The 20858-nt window shown below is 42.4% G+C and overlaps 1 protein-coding gene across 1 annotated transcript in view; it reads left to right on the plus strand.

The window, feature by feature from the left end:
• ap2s1 (adaptor related protein complex 2 subunit sigma 1) overlaps positions 1–20858 on the plus strand; it is a 42647-nt gene that overhangs the window by 9088 nt on the left and 12701 nt on the right. The window contains exon 2 of the mRNA XM_048522621.2: positions 6546–6695. Coding sequence (XP_048378578.1) covers positions 6546–6695 — 150 coding nt within the window. The remainder of the gene's footprint in view (positions 1–6545; positions 6696–20858) is intronic.

Raw genomic sequence — 20858 nt, forward strand, 5'->3', positions numbered from 1 at the left:
TGGAGCATCTGGAGAGAAACTGTTACCACTTGTAAAAGGAACAAGAACAAGAGGACATTGATTTAAAATGCTGTGCAAAAGGATCAAGTTTGAAAGAGGAAAGACATTTTCACTCAGTGAGTAGATAAGGTACGGAATCCACTGCCTCGAAGCATGTTGGAGGCAGGTTGAGTTGAGGCAGTGAAGAGGCCATTGGATGATTATTTGGATAAAAGGTAATGTGCAAGGATATAGGAGAAAGCAGGAGATTGGCACAAGGTCACAATGCCCATTTCATTTAATCCTGTGAAGGCATGATGAGCTGAAATGGCCACCTTCTGCACCATAACACTACTGTGATTCTATTAAGTGTCACCACCTTCTCTCCAGTTCCTCACAATCATTCCAATTCTGCTATTGTGTCCATCTCCTACCAAGGCTCATGCTTTACCACTCTCACTATTGCTTATAACATCATCCTCACTCACTTACATCCTCAATCCCTGTCAACACTTAATCTGCATGTCCTCTGCACCATCTACTCACTTGCTTGGATACTTCCCCTGACTTTCGTCTCCCTTAATACCTACCTCACTGTCATTCCAGGAGGAAACCAGCTGACAGTAGAACAGGAAGACTCAAGATGGGTGGTCACCATTTAGTTACTCACTCCCTCATGCCTACGAGCACCTCTGGCTGCCTGTTATCAAGCCTCTGAACTAGTATCAGATGCTGCCATTGACTTACTGTGCCAGCACCCATACTAAGACTATAAGATAATAAAATGTGAGGCTGGATGAACACAGCAGGCAGGATACTCACAATATTTGCATATTTAAATTGAACTCTGCACCATCTTTAGGAGGTGTCCTTGCTCCCCGCAATTGCAGTCAACCAGGGCAGGGCAGGGTAAGACTGGTTAAGTCTCCTTTGCTGCAAGTTGAAATTAAACATGTTTTCTTACCTTCTCAAAATAATGAATAATCAGTTATGCCTCGAAAGATCTGCTGTTTCAATGGAATTTTCTGGATTACAGTTATATCTGATCAAAAATGTCTACCTTCCAGTTGAAACATTCCTTTACCTTTGACTTTCTGGGGCTATCTAATTTCCTGCCAAGAATTCTGAGAGTGGAATGAATATAGACTTCAAACTTTCTGGTCTTGTATGAATGTAAAAATCTGTTTTAGGAGTGTTAGTCTACTTCACTGGTGGCCTCTGTCAATTTCACCTTGAACTCTATGTCTACTTGCATCTGCAGTTCCCATTATCTCCCATACTAAGACTATCTTTTTTGACTTAAAAGAGTTGCTAGCTCTGCTGCACAAGGTTTCAGGGCTATTCTTTCTCAGAATATTAAAAACTGGGGGAGGTCCTCACCTGTCATACCGTTCTTTCCTGCTGCAAGCAAAACAAAAACTTGCACAAAATCTCTACTCACTGATTTCTATCCTTAATGAGACCCTACTGTGTGGGCCTTTACTAATCACTTAACTTGGTTATTAAACAACATACAATCAGAAGTCCCTGAATTAGAAAACATTTACTTGTATCCTTGGGTGCCAAGTACATATAGAATTCAAGGTGGAATTGACAAGATGCCAACAGTGAAGTAGACTAACACGCCTTAACTATATTCATTCCACTGTCAGAATTCTGAACAGGAAATTAGATAGCACCAGAAAGTCAAAGGTAAAGGAATGTTTCAGCTGGAAGGTAGACATTTTTGATCAGATATAGATGTATTCCACAAAAATTCCATTGAAACAGCAGGTCTTTGAAAGCATAATTGCTTATTCATTGTTTTATGAAAGCACATGTTTAATTTCAACTTGCAGTAAAGGAGACTTAACCAGTCTTACCCTGCCCTGCCCTGATCTGGTTGACTGCAGTTGCAGGCAGCAAGGACACCTCCCACAAATGGTGTGGAGTTCAATTTAAATATGTAAATTCATACCTGATGACATCTTTGGGAGCTTGATAAGTCATTCTAACTTGAAGCCAGGAGTTAAAAATCAAGCCCATGCTCCTCTGATTCTGGCGGACTGCCGACAACCTTGTCAAGCTTCCTGCCTTTATGTCTGCACTAAATAGCTAGAAAATATGAGTCATTTATATCTGGCAAACCACAAAAGGGCAAGATGAGGCATAAGTGACATGTATGCTGTGATCGTCCAGGTAGACTGAGTGAACAAGCGCTGTGATAGCAAGCAAATGGGCCTGATACTTGTGTAGTCCATGAACTTGTTGCATGTCCCCAAGTGCAGACTGTGCCTGTGGCAGCATCACAATAATAGTTATTGGTGCAGCATTGAAGTGCAGAAATGCAGTGTCACTTGAATTGTAAATGTGCCACAAAGATTCTTGGAGGTTAGTAAGTCCCTAATCTGATTCCGTGTTGAATTCTTGACATTTACCTTGTTTGACACATTCAGTAAAGTAAAAAGCTAAATATAAATGAGGTGAGTTGTGGCAATAAAAAAGCATTTAAAATAAACCATACCCCCTTGAATTGGTGGCAACAGCTACCTAGTGAGAGACTTGCCTCACCATTCAGTGAAAGCATAAAAGATGCGGCAAGATGCATCTTACATTGAGATCAGCCCCACTGAGCGTCTCATCTGATTCTGTCACAAATCTCACCATAGCACACGTCGCTCAGACCCATGTAAGGATCCAGCCAATAAAACAATCCAAACGGCTTCGTCGGTATTAATTAGAGTTGGCACTAAGCCCATCTGGACAGACTTGAACAAGCAATTAGGTTTTAAGGAATATGTTAAGAAGAAAAGAGGAAAAAAGGTTTCGAGAATAAATTCCAGAGTTTTGTGCTTTGGTAGCTAAAGTGTAGGTTCCAATGACAAAGCATTTACGCTCAGGGATACTCACAATATTTGCATATTTAAATTGAACTCTGCACCATCTTTAGGAGGTGTCCTTGCTCCCCGCAATTGCAGTCAACCAGGGCAGGGCAGGGTAAGACTGGTTAAGTCTCCTTTGCTGCAAGTTGAAATTAAACATGTTTTCTTACCTTCTCAAAATAATGAATAATCAGTTATGCCTCGAAAGATCTGCTGTTTCAATGGAATTTTCTGGATTACAGTTATATCTGATCAAAAATGTCTACCTTCCAGTTGAAACATTCCTTTACCTTTGACTTTCTGGGGCTATCTAATTTCCTGCCAAGAATTCTGAGAGTGGAATGAACATAGACTTCAAACTTTCTGGTCTTGTATGAATGTAAAAATCTGTTTTAGGAGTGTTAGTCTACTTCACTGGTGGCCTCTGTCAATTTCACCTTGAACTCTATGTCTACTTGGCACCCAAGGATGCAAGTAAACATTTTCTAATGTAGTGACTTCTGATTGTATGTTGTCTAATAACCAAATCACGTGATCAGTAAAGGCTGATACAGTAGGGTCTCATTAAGGGCAGAAGTCAATGAGTAGAGTAAAATGGTCAATGGGTTTGTGCAAGTTTTTGTTTTGCTTGCAGCAGGGAAGAACAACACAGTGAGTGTTTCTCGGGGAAATATCTTCAGCCCAAGCATCTTAAGTTGCTTCATTGATGACTTTCCCTCTATCAAAAACAATGGAAGGAGGAGGGTTACTTGTGAACAATTCCATAATATTCACTTCAATCAACAGTCTCTTATATCAGCCTAAATAAAACCGGGATAATCTGAAAATTAGAGAGTTACATTCTGTATGTTCCAGGTTAATACGACCTCAAATAAGAGAACTCAGCCACCTCTTCGTGATTGTTAATTGCATTGCCATCACTGAATTTTCAACCATCAATATGCTTAGAGTTACTTACCATTGATCTAGAGCTAGACCAGACCTGGCATCTAAACACCACTGTTGAAGAGTAGAGCAGAAGTTAGTTACGCTGTGATGAGAGGATCATGTCTTAATCCCTGAACCCATGTCAGATTTTTTAAAAATTAGCTTGAATTGGAAACAGGGCAATAGGTCTTGACACCAACATAGTATACATTCAGACAGAACGCGATGCACATAGGCTGTTTGCTTAGGGATGCTCAAAGGTTCAAAGATGTTGCTGTATTTTGGAAAGGCAAATCAGGGCGGGACTTGTACACTTAATGGGAAGGTCCTGGGGAGTGTTGCTGAGCAAAGAGACCTTGGAGTGCAGGTTCATAGTTCCGTGAAAATAGAGTCACTAGTAGACAGGATAGTGAAGGCGGCGTTTGCTACCCTTGCCTTTATTGGTCAGTACATTGAGTATAGGAATTGGGAGGTCATGTTGTGGCTGTGTGGGACATTGGTTTGGCCAGTTTTGGAATGCTGAATTTGACTCTTGCCTCACTGCTATAAGAAGGATGTTGCAAAACTTGGAAGGGTTCAGAAAAGATTTACAAGGATTTTGCCAGGATTAGAGGCTTTGAGCTGTAAGCAGAGACGAAATAGACTGGTGAGTGATAATGGGAACTCAAATCAATGTGGACTTCACCATCTTCAAAATCTCCTCTTCCCCCACCGCATCCCAAAACTAGCCCAGTTCGTCCCCTCCCCCCACTGCACCACACAACCAGCCCAGCTCTTCCCCTCCACCCAGTGCATCCCAAAACCAGTCCAGCCTGTCTCTGCCTCCCTAACCTCTGTTCTTCCTCCCACCCCAAGCCGCACCTCCATCTCCTACCTACTAACCTCATCCCACCTCCTTGACCTGTCCGTCTTCCCTGGACTGACCTACCCCCTCCCTACCTCCCCACCTATACTCTCCTGTCCACCTATCTTCTTTTCTCTCCATCTTCGGTCCGCCTCCCCCTCTCTCCCTATTTATTCCAGAACCCTCACCCCATCCCCCTCTCTGATGAAGGGTCTAGGCCCGAAACGTCAGCTTTTGTGCTCCTGAGATGCTGCTTGGCCTGCTGTGTTCATCCAGCCTCACATTTTATTATACTGAATAGACTGGAGCTATTTTCCCTGGAGCGTTGGAGGCTGGGGGGTATAGAGGTTTATAAAATCATGAGGGGCATGGATAGAGTGAATGGCCAAGGTCTTTTCCCTGGGGTGGGTGCGTCCACATCTAGAGGCCATAGATTTAAGGTGAGAGGGAAAAGAGTTAAAAGGATCATGGGGAGGCAATTATTTCACGTAGGGGGTTGTGCACGTATGAAATGAGATATCAGAGGAAGTGATGGAGACTGGTAGAATTATAACATTTAAAGGCATCTGAATAGGATGTGTGAATAGGAAGGGTTTAGAAGGATATGGGTCAAATGCTGGCAAATGGAACTAGATTAATTTAGGATATCTGCTTGGCATGGACGAATTGGACCAAAGGGTCTGTTTCCATGCTGTTCAGCTCCTTGATTCTGTGTTGATTGTGTATTGACAAAAAAGGGAAGAATTAAGCCAAAGATTATTCTTTTTGTTGTATCCTGTCCAGTTGTGAAGAATTGCTATAAACATTTTGTTATTGTGTACATGTGTATGTGATATGTTCATTTGATGCTTGAGCCATAAACTTCCTTTCAATGTGAGAAGCCCTGTCAATTTTCCTTACTCATATAAATCCAAGCCACCTTGAAATTCAATTCTGACACAACTCCAAAGGCCAGCTTGAAAGAATTATGTGGACCAATTGTCAAGGCTGTTACCTCCATATCAGTTTTTGAAAGCCAATTTATCACATATATTGCTAATTTATAAAAGAAAATTGGACAGCTGCTTACGTTTCCCAAACAATTATCAGAAATGTTGTGCTTGACTAGATTCAGCACAACGTCCAACTGTTGGAATATATTAAACCCAGTTCAATGGAACAGTGCTATTCTTGTTCATTTAATGAAAACACACTCGGCGTGGTTTGGAAATATTAGTTGGCGGGATATTTACTACTTGCAATTTATGTACCTAATTTCTTACTGCTTTCCTTCAACACCTATAAAGATTCTGCTGGACCCTAAAGGCTGAGAATGTTCCACATTTGATCCCTAGTCTGCTATTATGGTTGATTCCAAGCAGTGCATGCCGCTTCATTTCAGTGAGGTACTCCTGGATGAGGAATGGAAGTTGTTTTTTTGCTTCACCATGCTCAATTACTATCCAGTGATATCAGGTACAGACATTACCATTCTCCATTGCAGAGCACTTCTAGATTGAATAGCCCATTACACACACTATTTAATGACTCTCATAGGGTTATTGACACCCAAGGAATAAGACCACAGAATGTGTTGGCAGCTGCCTGAGAGGCGAAAGGAGAAAGAAAAAGAACAAACAGGGCTGATCAAGCAGTGAGGTGTGATTTCTGTTTCCCCAACTCTGTTGAGTTGCCAACACAACTAATCTTCTGTGAGGCAGGAATAGCAGAACACTAGTACACACCGGGGGGGGGTGGAGTTTGTTCACTGGGTACTGCAGCCAGATATGTTGCATAGAAGAAATGGAGGGGGGCATACTTTACAAAGTAATAAAGGACGAAAAGGTTTCATTGCTATTTCTCATGTAAAGTTGTTGCATAATTTTCCCATTGTCAGTAATTGAATCAAAAAAAATCACCACTTCAGTTCAGCAGTTTTGCTTTTCTCTCTTTAGATCCGTTTCATCCTTATTCAGAACCGTGCTGGGAAAACCCGCTTGGCAAAGTGGTATATGCAGTTTGATGATGATGAGAAACAGAAGCTCATTGAAGAGGTTCATGCAGTGGTGACCGTACGTGATGCCAAACACACCAACTTTGTAGAGGTACAGTATGGCTTTGGGATTTTCGAGGCTGCTGTGGTCAAGTTATTGGAGTGAGTGTGGTTCTTCATCTCTAACTGAATTTGGTACTTGGTTTCTGTGCATGATTTCATTTCCTCCTGGTCATATTGGTAGTCAAGTATCCTGCACCTGCCATTAGTACATCTGGACTAAGAACAGGATAAATTAGCTCAAGGGCTTTCCTCCTGATTTCTGGCCATGTTGCTGGGAAACGTCAATGAATATGGGCTCATTTGTGATGCTCTCTCAGTTGAATAGCGTATTGATACTTAAATTCTGTGCTCTCACATAAAGTATGGCCACTTGGTTGTGTGATTAATTTTGTTTCTACCTTTCCGACAGTGGGTATTTGCTACAAAGTGGTATCCATTATAATAACATGCTTTGGAAGGGGTGGATGATTACAAAAGAATCCACATTGTAAAAATATGCATCATGTAGTTGAATTGGGGTGCGGGGATATCGTGGTAATTGTTGCTTTTTCTTGTACAAAAAGCAGAGTTCATTGTTTCAGCTCTAACTGGACGCTGAATTTCCAACGGTAAAAGATATAAGAATGTTCTTCAAAGATTGTTCGCAAATGCATCAGCCCTGTGGGTTAGCAAGACGTTTTTAACAATCACTTTTCAAACGTCATGATATTCCAAAGCCCTTTACAACCACTGAAATAGTTTTGAAGTGCAGTCACCATAGGAAATGTGGCAGTCAGCTTGATAGAAAAGATAATCTGACCACCCTATTGGTATTGGATGATGTGTCATGACATAAGGAGTGATAAAGCAGATGAATTCTAATCTCTAAAAAAATTTGAGTAACTAGTATATTGAAAGGAAAGTGCAAACTGAGTCTTTTTGCTGAAAGATTGATTAAGGCTTCTTTGGGAGCTCCTTCTAAACCTGTAATCCCTACAATTTAGTGCAGTATTTCCCAAACTTTTTCTCACTGTGATCCTATTGTGATAACCCCAATCTGAGCCTGGGAACTTGTTAAAGAAGGAATACACTTATTATGACTCTTGTCAGAGTTCCACAGGAATCACTACTGCTTCAATTTATAACTCCAAAATTCCAGCTTGCTACCCCACTTGTGGCCCTGAACTCCACTTTGGGAAGCCGTCAGCTAGAAGGTCATGGGTGGCAAGCACATGAGAACACAAGCACCTGCAAGTTCCCATCCAAACCTCATACCAACCTGACATGGAAATATATTGCCATTTCTTCACTATCATTGGATCAAAGTCCTAGAACTCCCTTCATCACTGTGGTTGTAATTACACTAAGAATGTGACTCCACCACCACCTTCTCAAGGGACAATTAGAGTGTTCATGACATATTGGCCTGGCCAGTGATATCCACATTCAATGAATGAATAAACTAAAAGGTGCATAGCTGCCGTTTGTGTAGGTTCCACCCAAAAAAAATTTACATTTTGGCTATGTCTCACCAGAGTCAAATCAGCATTGTTCATATGTCAATGCCACTGTTTTGTAATGTACAAAGGCTACATTTGTATGTGTTGCTGTTTAAGGGAAGTTTCTCATGTTAGCACTGCCAGATGTTAGTCCCAATTTAAAATGTGAAACTTTCAGCTGTGACTGGGTGTTCAGACACAGATGTCTGTTAGGAATGTGCAAAGGCATCAGCTTTGAGAATTCTTAAAGGAAGCTGAAATTAAAATTCCTTAATGTCATGCATGTTGAACCAGAATGCAGGTCAATTTTCACTGTCTAGAACCTCTTCCCTATTGTGAATGATACTGTGGCTTTAAGAAGTTATCTTGGATTCACATAGCCATAGAGCTGAACAGCATAGAAACAGACCCTTCAGTCCGACTCATCCATACCAACCAGATATCCTGAATTAATCTAGCTTGATTTGCCAGTAGTTGGCCCATATCCCTCCAAACATTTCCTATTCATGTACACATCCAGATGTTGTTCTTTTTTTAAAAAGAAAATTTTTAAATTGGAGGTGCTGAGATGTCTATTGAAAACTCGTAAGCAGTTTGTGAGGCCTTGGGGATTTTTAAAAGTTGGAACAATAGAAGCAGCCTGAGTGTGTGTGGCCAAGCTCTCTCAGAACCAAGATTTTTAATTTCTTAGTTTTTCAGTTGCAGTTGTTGCTGGAGTCACAGCAAGGTTTGTTAGCTGCAGTACCTCTTGCCCTGCTAAGCGCTCTCCTCTTGTTTACAGCTAAAAGCTTGAGGCTCTCTCCCTACAGCTAGAGTTTCATAAGAGACAATTTGTTTTTTGAATTTCTCTTTTGTCAAGGGTGTGTTTATGGAATCTTACTCTGTTGGAGCAGTCACTGTTTAGTAACTAACTAATCTATTACTCTGTTAAGTTTTCCAATAGAGCTATAGATAAACCAGTTTTTTTTCTTTTATTCTGTTTTAACTAGTGTGTGTGAATGGAATGCAACATCTCATACTTGCCTCTAAAATAAGAAAAGGTTAGGGTCTAGGCTACCTTTAATATACTTTTGAGGGGGTCTGCTCTGATCCATAACACTATAACGGAAATAATGTTCTTGCACTGGATGTTGACTTCAGCCTTGAACCGTTTATTTTTTTTGTCAATTTGCTATACTCCTCTTCTGCAGGTAACACCTTGGGTAGCTTGATCCACCAGTTATTATTTGCATGCGAGCCATGGCCGTTTGGCAATAGACAATTAGTCCATTTAGGTAGCTGAGTCCGATTCATCCAATATTCCCATGCACCCTTTCCAATGGGTTCTGTGCGGGTGCTGGGCTATTGCTGATAGCAGTTTGGGGCCAGATGTCCTTCTGCCTGACTCTGCTTTCTCAAATAAATTGCAACAGCCCACACTGCCCTGGCTGAGATCCAACAATCCACGATACGCTGAAAATTTAACCTTCTGCTGTTTTTCTTTAAACTTACTTTGTATTAGATAATGAGTTCACCACTGAAAGGGGGAAGAATCTGGCTGCTCTGTTGGCAAACAGCACTGAGCCTTTAACCAGAAGATCACTGATTTAGTTCCTGATTTGTAATGAATTAATTCATCTCCACTGAGCCAACAATTGGAGATGTTGCAATTAACATATCAGGTTTTATTTTGGAATTCTCAAAGCTGACGCCTTTAACAGATTTATAAAAGAAATAGCTGTCCAAACACTACAGCTAGTTCTGGTCATTTGTCACTAACATCTGGCAGAATCAACAGAAGGATGACCCCACAGACAGTAACATCTGCTTGCATGTAACCTTAGTGGGTAGTGTTTCAAGACAGTGACACTCATGTATTCACAATGCTGCTACAGCTCTAGTGGGACATATCTAATATGTAACTTGATTGCCTTTGAGTCATTAGTTTCACATACTGCTCCAATTAGCCCTGTGCTGCCTTGCTGTTTGTTCACTGTTTTGTTTACTTCTTTGGTGTTATGAGAGTCATATTAGTCCTCTGAGTACAGACTTTTTTTTTAAATCTTACAGCTCCTACTGCACAAAGTCAGTTTACCATGGCACCAATGAGCAGTGGGACTCATTCTTTCTGAAAAATACTCCTATTTTCCCTTCTCTTTAGACAGCACTGATTTGTACTGTGGCAGTAGCAATTCACTGATATCTGGCCCATGTGGCTATTCCTTGTTGATACACAGCATGCATATCACAGGCAGAAATAAATAATCTTTCTGTTCTCTAGCAATAAGTACCACTCCAGGTGGTACACTAACCAATCAAGCCAAGATTCCCCAAGAGTTTTGTCGTCAGGAGCCTCCCATGTTGCATATCATGGGGCCTCTGATTCTGAAAACAATTAAAATGTGCTCCCATTTTCATACACATATCTCCAAATGCTGATAATAGGTTTCAGGGTTCTGATTTAGTTCACGTCCATCAAAAATGTATCATGCTAATAACACTCTTCAGCAAACCTCCAGACCCATAAGTTCGAACAGCTTTACAATCGGGGTCATGCACAGGCTGGCAACATCACTGTATCAATGAGCATATTTTACAACAGACAAAAGCTGCAGAACAGTAACATTGAATGTTATTTCAGCAAAACACAGAAATGCACAAAGCCTCAATTCTTACTCACTTCCTTCTCAATTTTGGCCATTCCAACGTCAAGGCCCTGTATGCTGAAATCATGGAGTACCAACCTGCACAACAGTTGGCAAATCGTTCGTCCCCTCCCCCCACTGCATCACACAACCAGCCCAGCCTGTCTCTGCCTCCCTAACCTGTTCTTCCTCTCACCCATCCCTTCCTCTCACCCCAAGCCGCACCTCCATTTCCTACCTACCAACCTCATCCCACCTTCTTGACCTGTCCGTCTTCCCTGGACTGACCTATCCCCTCCCTACCTCCCCACCTATACTCTCCTCTCCACCTATCTTCTTTTCTCTCCATCTTTGGTCCACCTCCCCCTCTCTTCCTATTAATTGCAGAACCCTCACCCCATCCCCCTCTCTGATGAAGGGTCTAGGCCCAAAACGTCAGCTTTTGTGCTCCTGAGATGCTGCTTGGCCTGCTGTGTTCATCCAGCTTCACACTTTATTATCTTGGATTCTCCAGCATCTGCAGTTCCCATTATCTCAAATCTAAGTAGATGTTGTGATTAAGCTGTCACTTATGCCAACTTCAAGATTTTGATGAACTGAAAACAATGTATTCTGATTTTTTAAAAAATCTATCAGCCCTTACCAGTATAATGCATTTAGCATGAAACCAGTGAGCAGTGGAATTCGAGTTCTTTCTGAAAAACATTTCTATTTCCTTTGTTCTTCATGAGCCACTGATTTATGCTGAGGCATTAACAGCTCACTAATATTGGCCCGTACGGCTATTCCTCAGTATTTGGACATGGCATGCTTATCAGATTACAAATAAGTATCCTTTCAATAACACAGTTAACAGTGCCATGGACTCTGAGGTTGAACAATAATTTATCAGGAAAAGACTGTAAGCCTCAAAGTCAGGCAAAATGAGAACTGTGCCTGGCATGTTAAAAACAGCATAGATTGACTTCTCATCATTGCACCTCTGTTAAACTTGGTTTCAAAAATGTTTTGAATTGGTTAATGAAAATTATTCGCAAATGTTAAAAACATTTTTATACACATTTCAGCACTGAAGATCAGAGGAACCTTTAAGCATGCCTGTGGATCCAGACAGTCGTAAGACACATAAATAAGGTGGTTTAGAATGCAAATGGGACTATTGCCTTTATTGCCCCAAGGTATAGAATACAAGAGCAAGAAGGCTAAATTAATGGAAAGGCAAGTTGGGGAGGGGATACAAACAGTTTATGTGGAGATATTGAGAGGTTCCGTAAGCGGGCAAAAAGTTGGCACATGGACTGTGATGTGGGAAAATGTGTAGTTGTTAATTTTGGAAGGGAGAACTTTAAAAAAAAATTTACTTAAATGGAGAGAAACTTCTGAAAGCTGTAGCACAAAGGGATACTTGTGCACAAAACAGAAAGCTACTGAATGGGCAGCAGGTAATCAGGAAGGCTAAAGGAATGTTGGCCTTTATTTCAAATGGGTAGGAGTTATAAGAGTAGGGAAGTTTTACTGCAACTGTACAAGACGCTGGTGAGACCCTATCTGGAGTACTGTGAGCAGTTTTAGTCCCCTTATTTAAGAAGTTATATTATTTCATTGGAGGCAGTTCAGAGAAAGTTCACTCGGGTGATCCCAGTATGGAAGGGTTACCTTGTGAACAAAGATTAAACGGTTTGGAACTGTACTCATTAGAATTTAGAAGAATGAGAGGTGATCTCATTGAAACATTTAGGATTCTTAAGGGGCTTGACAGGGTAATTGATGAGAGAATGTTTCCCCTCAATGGACAGTCTAGGACCAGAGTGCATGGTCTCAGAATAAAAATGCAGCAATCTGAGATTGAGATGAGGAGGACTTTCTCCTCTCAGTGCGTTGTGTTTCTTTGGAATTCCTTGCCGCAGAGAGCTGTGAGGGCAGAGTCCTTGCCTATATTGAAGACTGAGATAGATTCTTGATCAGTAGGGGAGTCGAGAATGATGGGGAAAAGGCAGGAAGGTGAACATGAGAAATGTGCTCTTGACCATGATCTTGTTAAATGGCAGAGCAGGCTCTAGGGGCCGAAAGATCTTCTCTGTTCCTATTTCTTATCATCGTATAGGATACGCTAGAACTACGTAAAAGGCTAGTTAGATCACAACTTAAAGTATTATATGCAGTTTAAGTCACCTCTTTATGGAAACAGTGTGATTACACTATAAAGGGTCGGAGGAGGTTTACTGGGATGCTACTAAAACAGAAATTGCTGGAAAAGCTCAGCAGGTATGGCAGTATCTTTGAAGGAAAGTCAGTTAACGTTTCGGGTCCAGTGATGGCCCACCGTCAGTTCTGAGGAAGGATCAATGGACCCAAAACGCTAACTTTGATTTTTCATCACATGCTGTCAAACCTACTGCGCTTTTCCAACAACAACTTCTGTTTTTGTTCTTGATTCACAGCAGTTCTTTTGGTTTTTGTTTACTGGGATGTTACCTAACTTAGAGGATGTAAGCAATGCGGAAAGATTGGATAGGCTGATGTTTTCCTTGGCGCAGTGAAAATAGGTTGGGTTGGATTGGAAGGCACTTTCTTCTATGAAGAGAGGGATCAATAACCAGGGGGCATAGAATTAAGATGTTAAGAGGAGAATTTATTTCATTCAGAGAATGATGGGAATCTGGAATTCACTGCCAAAAAGGTATTTGAGTCAGAAACTCTTTTATGCAGTTGGAAAGTGGGAGGCTTCCAAAAGTGAGATAATGAGTTTGGGGGCATTATGTTCCTGTTAGTGTGAGAGTAAGGCTAGTATGATTAGGGAACAATGGATGAATAAAGACATTGAGGCTCTGGTCAAGAAGAAGGAGGAGTCCTCGATTAGGTATAGGTACTCGGAACAGGTGAGTCTCTTGGAGAGTAGAGATATTCTTAAGAGAGAAATCAGGAAGGCAATGAGGGAATATGAGATAATCTTGGCAGATAAGGTTAAGATAATCCAAAGAGATTCCACAATTACATTAAGAGCAAAAGAGTAGAGAGTAGGACCTGCTAAAGATCGACGTCAATTTTGTGTTGCACCTCAAGATGGGAGAGTTATTAAATGAATATTTCACATTAGTTTTTACTGTGGAGAAAGAAAGGGAGGCTAGAGGACTCAAAGAAATAAATATTGTGCTTTGAAAACAATTCATATTACCAAAGAGAAAGTGCTGGAGCTCTTAGAAAACATAAAAATTGATAAATCTCTGCGACTTAATCAAGTGTATCCCAGCACATTGTGGGAAGTTATGGAGGAAATTACGGAACCCCTAGCAGAAATATTTGCATCATCTATAACCATGGGTGAGGTGCCTGAGGACTGGAGGGTTGCTGAAGTGCCTTTATTTAAGGCAGACTATAATGAGAAGACTGGGACTATAGACCTGAGAGTCTGACATCAGTGGTGTGTACGTTGTCGAAGGTGATCCTAAAAGATAGGATTTATGTGCATTTGGAGAGGCAAGAACTGATTAGGTATAGTCAGCACGGATTATGTGTGGGAAATCATGTCTCTCAAACAGGAATGTTTTTTTTTAAGATGTACCAAAAAGATTGTTAAGGACAGTACGAAGATATTGTCTGTGTGGACTTCAGTAAGGTTCTGCTTGGTAGACTAATTAGTAAAGTTCAATCACATTGGATTCAGGGGGAGCTTGTCAATTGGATACAAAATTGGTTTGATGGTAGGAGACAGAGCGTGGTAGTTTTTCAGACTGGAGGCCTATGACCAGCGGTGTTCTGCGATGATCGGTGCTGGGTCCACTTCTGTTTGTCATTTATTTAAATGATTTGGATGAGAATGTAGGAGGCATCATTAGTAAGTTTGCAGGTGATACTAAAATTAATGGTATTGTCAATAGCAAAGAAGGTTTTCTAAAGATTATAAAGGAATCTTAATCAATTGGGCAAATGGGCTAAGAAGTGTCTGATCGAGTTTAATTTGGATAAACACATGGTATTGCATTTTGGTAAAATGAACAAGGGCAGGACTTATACAGTTAATAGCGAGTTTTGAGAAGATTTGTAGCTCAGGTTGCGTTTCTGGATGTGTTTGCTCGCTGAGCTGGAAGGTTAGTTTTCAGACGTTTCGTCACCATTCTAGGTAACATCATCAGTGAGCCTCCGATGAAGCGCTGGTGTTATGTTCCTGTTCGTCGCCACCACAGGTAATGACATCACCAACCCAAGGAAACCTAAACAGATAAATAGAAAGCGGGACATAACACCAGCGCTTCATTGGAGGCTCACCGATGATGTTACCTACATTGGTGACGAAACGTCTGAAAACTAACCTTATACAGTTAATGGTAGGGCCCAAGGTAGTGTTGCTGAACAGAGAGACCTAGGTGTTCAGGTACACATTTCTTTCAAAGTTGCATCACAGGTAGACGATGGTTAAGAAGATGTATTTAGCATGCTTGCCTCCGTTGCTCAGTCCGTTGATGAAAGGAGTTGGGACGTCATGCTGAGGTAGTACAGGATGCTGGCAAGGACATTTTTGGCGTACTGTGTACAGTTCTGGTTGCTCTGCTACAAGAATGATTTTATTAAATTGGAAAGAGTTCAGAAAAGATGTGCCAGGATGTTGCTGGGACTGGAGGGTTTAAGTTATATGGGTAGGCTGGGACTTTTTTCACTGGAGTGTAGGATTTTGAGAGGTGACGTTATAGAGTTTTATAAAATCGTGAGGGGCATAGATAGGGTGAATGGGGGAAAAAGCTTTTCCCCAGGATGGGTGACTTCAAGACAAGGGGGAATATTTTTAAGGTGAGAGTAGAAAGATTTGAAAGGGACCTGAGGGGCACTTTTTCACACAGAGGGTGTTTCAGATGTTAGATGAACTGCCAGAGGGAGTGTGGGTGCGGATACAATTACAACATTTAAAAGACACTTAGATAGGTATATGAATAGGAAAGGTTTAGAGGAATATGGGTAAGTGGGATTACTTTAGTTTGGGAAACTTTGTTGGCATGGACGAGTTGGACTAAGGGTCAGTTCCCGTGCCGTATGACTCTATAAGTAATAGTAGGATATTAACTTACGTTGCCATAGCCCTCATAGACATGGGCCCAAGCTAAGAAATGCTATTAGTGAAGCCAGATTTTTGTTGGCCAGCAGAGCTGACCACCTCCTGTGCTATCTATGAGTCTGCTGTTGCAGTAACCACAAGACCAGAAGACATAGGGGCAGAAGTAAACCATTCAATGAAATTATTGGTGATCTGATAATCCTCAGTACTTTCCTGTCTTTTCCCTATCATCTTTGATTCCTTTATTGATTAAATATCTGTCTATCCAAGCCTTGAATATCGTTAACAGCGTTCCCTCTAATTTTTTTTTCCCAGCCATGCAGGACTCTGCGGTCCATGTGTGGTAGCAACTTCTGGAAGCAGAAGTCAATTGTTTGATAAGTGTGTTGACGCCAGTTGACATGCGCAGAACCTTGGAGAAACTGCACATGCACAGCAACAGAGCTTAGAGGGAATGTTGTTAATGACTCCGCCTTGACAGTCCACTGTGGCGAACGATTCCATAAATTCACTACCCTCTGACAGAAGAAATTGCTTCTCGTCACTATCCTAAATGGGCAACACTTTATTCTGAGATTTTTTCCGTTCGTCCTAGACCCTCCCACAAGGGGAAACAACCTTGCTGCAGCAACCCTGTCAAAGTACCTTAAGGGTTTTGTATGTCTTACTTTTGTATGTCTCAGTAAGCTTCTAATTCTTCTAAATTCCACTGATTACAAACCCAACCTACTGAGCCTTTCCAGTAAGACCATCCTGCCATACCTGGTATCAGCCTAATGGATGTTTTCTGGGATGCCCCCATTGCTGGTACGTTTTTCATTCAATAAAGGGCCCAAAACAGCTCACAGTATTCCAACGTGGTTTGACTAGAGCCTTGGATGTTTAGCAAAACATCCCTAGTTTTATACTCCATTCCCTTTGAAATAAAGGCCAACATTCCATTTGCCTTCCCTATTACCTACTGAATTTGAATGCCAGCTTCTTATGATTCATGCATGTGAACTCCCAAATCCTTCTGTTCTGCTTTTTTTGTGAAGTCTTTCTCCATTTAAATATTATTCAACTTACATATGCTTCCTACCAAAGTGCATAACTGTACAGTTTCCCATATTATGTTCCACCTGCCACATTTTTGCCCACTTGCTTAAGCTGTCCATACCCCACTGTAGACTCTCTGTGCTCATCCTCACCATTTGGCCTTCATACCTCTGCAAACTTGGCTGTAGTACATTTGCTTCCTTCGTCTCAGTCGTGACTATACATTGTAAATAACTGTGGCCTTAGCTGTGATCACTGTGGCACTCCACTAGCTACAGGTTGCATCCTGAAAATGCTCCCTTATCTGATTTCCCTGTCTTCTTAGTTAGCCAATTCTCTATCCACGCTTGTATAGTAGCTCCAAATCCATGGGCTCTTATTAAGTAGTTTAGCATGTAGTATCTTATCAAACACCTTTCAAAATCCAGATACTGTACATCCACAGCTTCCCCTTTATTTAGCCTGCTTGTTACCTTGTCAGAAAATTCTGAAAGATTTGTTCGGCGTAATTCCTCTTTATGAAAGCATGCTGATTCTGCTTAATTATGTGTGCTTGTAAATGCTCTGCCATTGAATTTTCCCAGTGTCAGACCAACATCTAATTTACCTTGTTATACAAAATAATTTTAATCTTAAAAGAAAAAAAACTCAATGAATGATTTGTGGTGATAAAATGGATTAAGATCACATTGATAGATGCACCCAAGAGACAGTTGTTTCTGTGTAAACCTTAACAGCGAATGCCATCTGTCTATGTAAATAGAACGGTGTCAAAATTGAGCCCCGCCATGTCCTCATCTGGCTACCACGCACACTTTCAGTGTTGTTTTTAGGATTGGAGGCCCTGGCTTAATTCCTCTTCACTGGCCCAGACATATCCACACTGCAGGTGCTCTGGTTAGTTATTGCATGCCTAATGCTACTTGGCTAAGATTCCATGTACATCACAGATCAAAACCTAACCTCTAGCAGCCGCGAAAATAAAATGTGAGGCTGGATGAACACAGCAGGCCCAGCAGCATCTCAGGAGCACAAAAGCTGACGTTTCGGGCCTAGACACTTCATCAGAGAGGGGGATGGGGTGAGGGTTCTGGAATAAATAGGGAGAGAGGGGGAGGCGGACTGAAGATGGAGAGAAAAGAAGATAGGTGGAGAGGAGAGTATCGGTAGGGAGGGGATAGGTCAGTCCAGGGAAGACGGACAGGTCAAGGAGGTGGGATGAGGTTAGTAGGTAGGAGATGGAGGTGCGGCTTTGGGGTGGGAGGAAGGGATGGGTGAGGAAGAACAGGTTAGGGAGGCAGAGACAGGTTGGACTGGTTTTGGGATGCAGTGGGGGAAGGGGAGATTTTGAAGCTGGTGAAGTCCACATTGATACCATTGGGCTGCAGGGTTCCCAAGCGGAATATGAGCTGCTGTTCCTGCAACCTTCGGGTGGCATCATTGTGGCACTGCAGGAGGCCCATGATGGACATTCCCCCTCCCATTCTTTAGATGACATGTCCATCATGGGCCTCCTGCAGTGCCACAAGGATGCCACCTGAAGGTTGCAGGAACAGCAACTCATATTCCGCTTGGGAACCCTGCAGCCCAATGGTATCAATGTGGACTTCACCAGCTTCAAAATCTCCCCTTCCCCCACCGCATCCCAAAACCAGCCTAGTTCATCCCCTCCCCCCCCCCCCCCCCCACTGCACAACACAACCAGCCCAGCTCTTCCCCTCCACCCAGTGCATCCCAAAACCAGTCCAACCTGTCTCTGCTTCCCTAACCTGTTCTTCCTCACCCATCGCTTCCTCCCACCCCAAAGCCGCACCTCCATCTCCTACCTACTAACCTCATCCCACCTCCTTGACCTGTCCGTCTTCCCTGGACTGACCTATCCCCTCCCTACCTCCCCACCTATACTGTTCTCTCCACCGATCTTCTTTTCTCTCCATCTTCGGTCCGCCTCCCCCTCTCTCCCTATTTATTCCAGAGCCCTCACCCCATCCCCCTCTCTGATGAAGGGTCTAGGCCCGAAACGTCAGCTTTTGTGCTCCTGAGATGCTGCTGGGCCTGCTGTGTTCATCCAGCCTCACATTTTATTATCTTGGATTCTCCAGCATCTGCAGTTCCCATTACCTCTCCAGCAGCCGTCTTGACTTTACAGCTTGGAGCCTCCAATTTTAATCTGTCAAGACAATTGCAGCACGTTTTAATATCAATATTGTTGGGGTTGTTGCTGAGTACAGGAACAAGAATGTCAAGCTGCAATTATACAGGGCATTGTTGAGGCCATATCTGGAATATTGTTTGCGGTTTGGGACTCATTATCTGAGGCTTATGTTCCTGCTTTAGAGGGGGTGCAGCAGCAGTTTATCAGATTGATTCCTGGGGTGGCAGGACTTGTGTATGAGGAGACATTGAATTAAGATTGCGTACACTAGAGTTTAGAAGAATACAAGAGGAGTTCTCGTATAAACCTATAAAATTCTAACTGGACTAGACAGGTGAGATACAGAAAGGGTGCCCTTGATGGTGAGAAAATCTAGATATTGATGAGAGCAGCACATTCAATGTGGTTTATATGAAGTTCAGTCAGACCTTTAACATGGTACCACATAGAAGGTTGGTGCAGAAGAGCCCATGGGATACAAGGCTTGGCAAACTGGGTCCAAAATTAGCTTGCAAATAAGAGGCAAACAGTGACAGTGGAGGAATGATTTTGTAATTGGAAGCCGATGACAAGCTATGTGCCACAAGGTTCAGTGCTAGAACTCTTGCTGTTTGGGTATACTTGGCCGACTTGGATATAAATATAGAAGGTATAATTAGTAAGTTTGTAGATGACATTAAAATTAGTGGTAGTGTTGACAGTGAGGAGGGATGGTCATAGAATCTTAATCCCAAACTAAACTAATCCCAGAGATAGTAGGAACTGCAGATGCTGGAGAATCTGAGATAACAAGGTGTAGAGCTGGATGAACACAGCAGCCAAGCAACAGCAGAGGAGCAGGAAGGCTGACTTTTCGGGCCTAGACCCTTCTTCAGAAATAGGGGAGGAGATTGGGGATCTGAAATAAATAGGGAGAGAGGGGGAGGCGGATAGAAGATGGATAGAGGAGAAGATAGGCAGAGAGGAGACAGACCGGTCAAAGAGGCGGGGATGGAGCCAGTAAAGGTGAGTCTAGTTGGGGAGTTTGGGAAGATATAGGTCAGTCCAGGGAGGACGGATAGGTCATGGGGGCGGGATGAGGTTAGTATGTAAGAAATGGGGGTGGGATTTGAGGTGGGGTGGGAGGATTGGATAGGTGGGAGGAAGAACAGGTTAGGGAGGCAGGAACAAGCTGGGCTGGTTTTGGTATGCGGTAGTGGGAGGGGAGATTTTGAAGCTTGTGAAGTCAGTGTTGATACCATTGGGCTGCAGGGTTCCCAAGCAGAATATGAGTTGCTGTTCCTGCAACCTTCGGGTAGCATCGTTGTGGCACTGCAGGAGGCCCGGGATGGACATGGTCGTCTGCGGAATGGGAGGGGGAGTTGAAATGGTTCACGACTGGGAGGTGCAGTTGTTTAGTGTGAACTGAGCGTAGGTGTTCTGCAGAGTGGTCCCCGAGCCTCCGCTTGGTTCCCCCGATGTAGAGGAGGCCACAACGGGAACAGTCCCACCTGCCTGTGCTTGGCCCATATCTTTCCAAACATTTCTTATTTGTGTACTTATCAAAATGCCTTTTAAACATTGTAACTGTACCTGCATTCTTCACTTCCCAACTTCATTCCACATATAAATCACTCTGTTTTTTAAAAAAAGGATTCATTCATGTCTTTTGTTTTAATTTTTCACCTCACCTTAAAAAAAAAAATGCCCCCTAGTCTTGAAGTCCCCAACCCTAGGGAAAAGACACATGCCATTCATCTTAGCTATAGCTCTCATTGTTTTCTAAACTTTGATAAGGTCACCCCTCAACCACCTACACTCCAGTGAAAGTCCCAGCCTTTCCTGATACTCAAACCCTCCATTTCTGGCTACATCCTGGTAAATCTTTTCT

The sequence above is a fragment of the Stegostoma tigrinum genome, chromosome 39 (genome assembly GCF_030684315.1).
Source record: "Stegostoma tigrinum isolate sSteTig4 chromosome 39, sSteTig4.hap1, whole genome shotgun sequence".
NCBI lineage: Eukaryota > Metazoa > Chordata > Chondrichthyes > Orectolobiformes > Stegostomatidae > Stegostoma > Stegostoma tigrinum.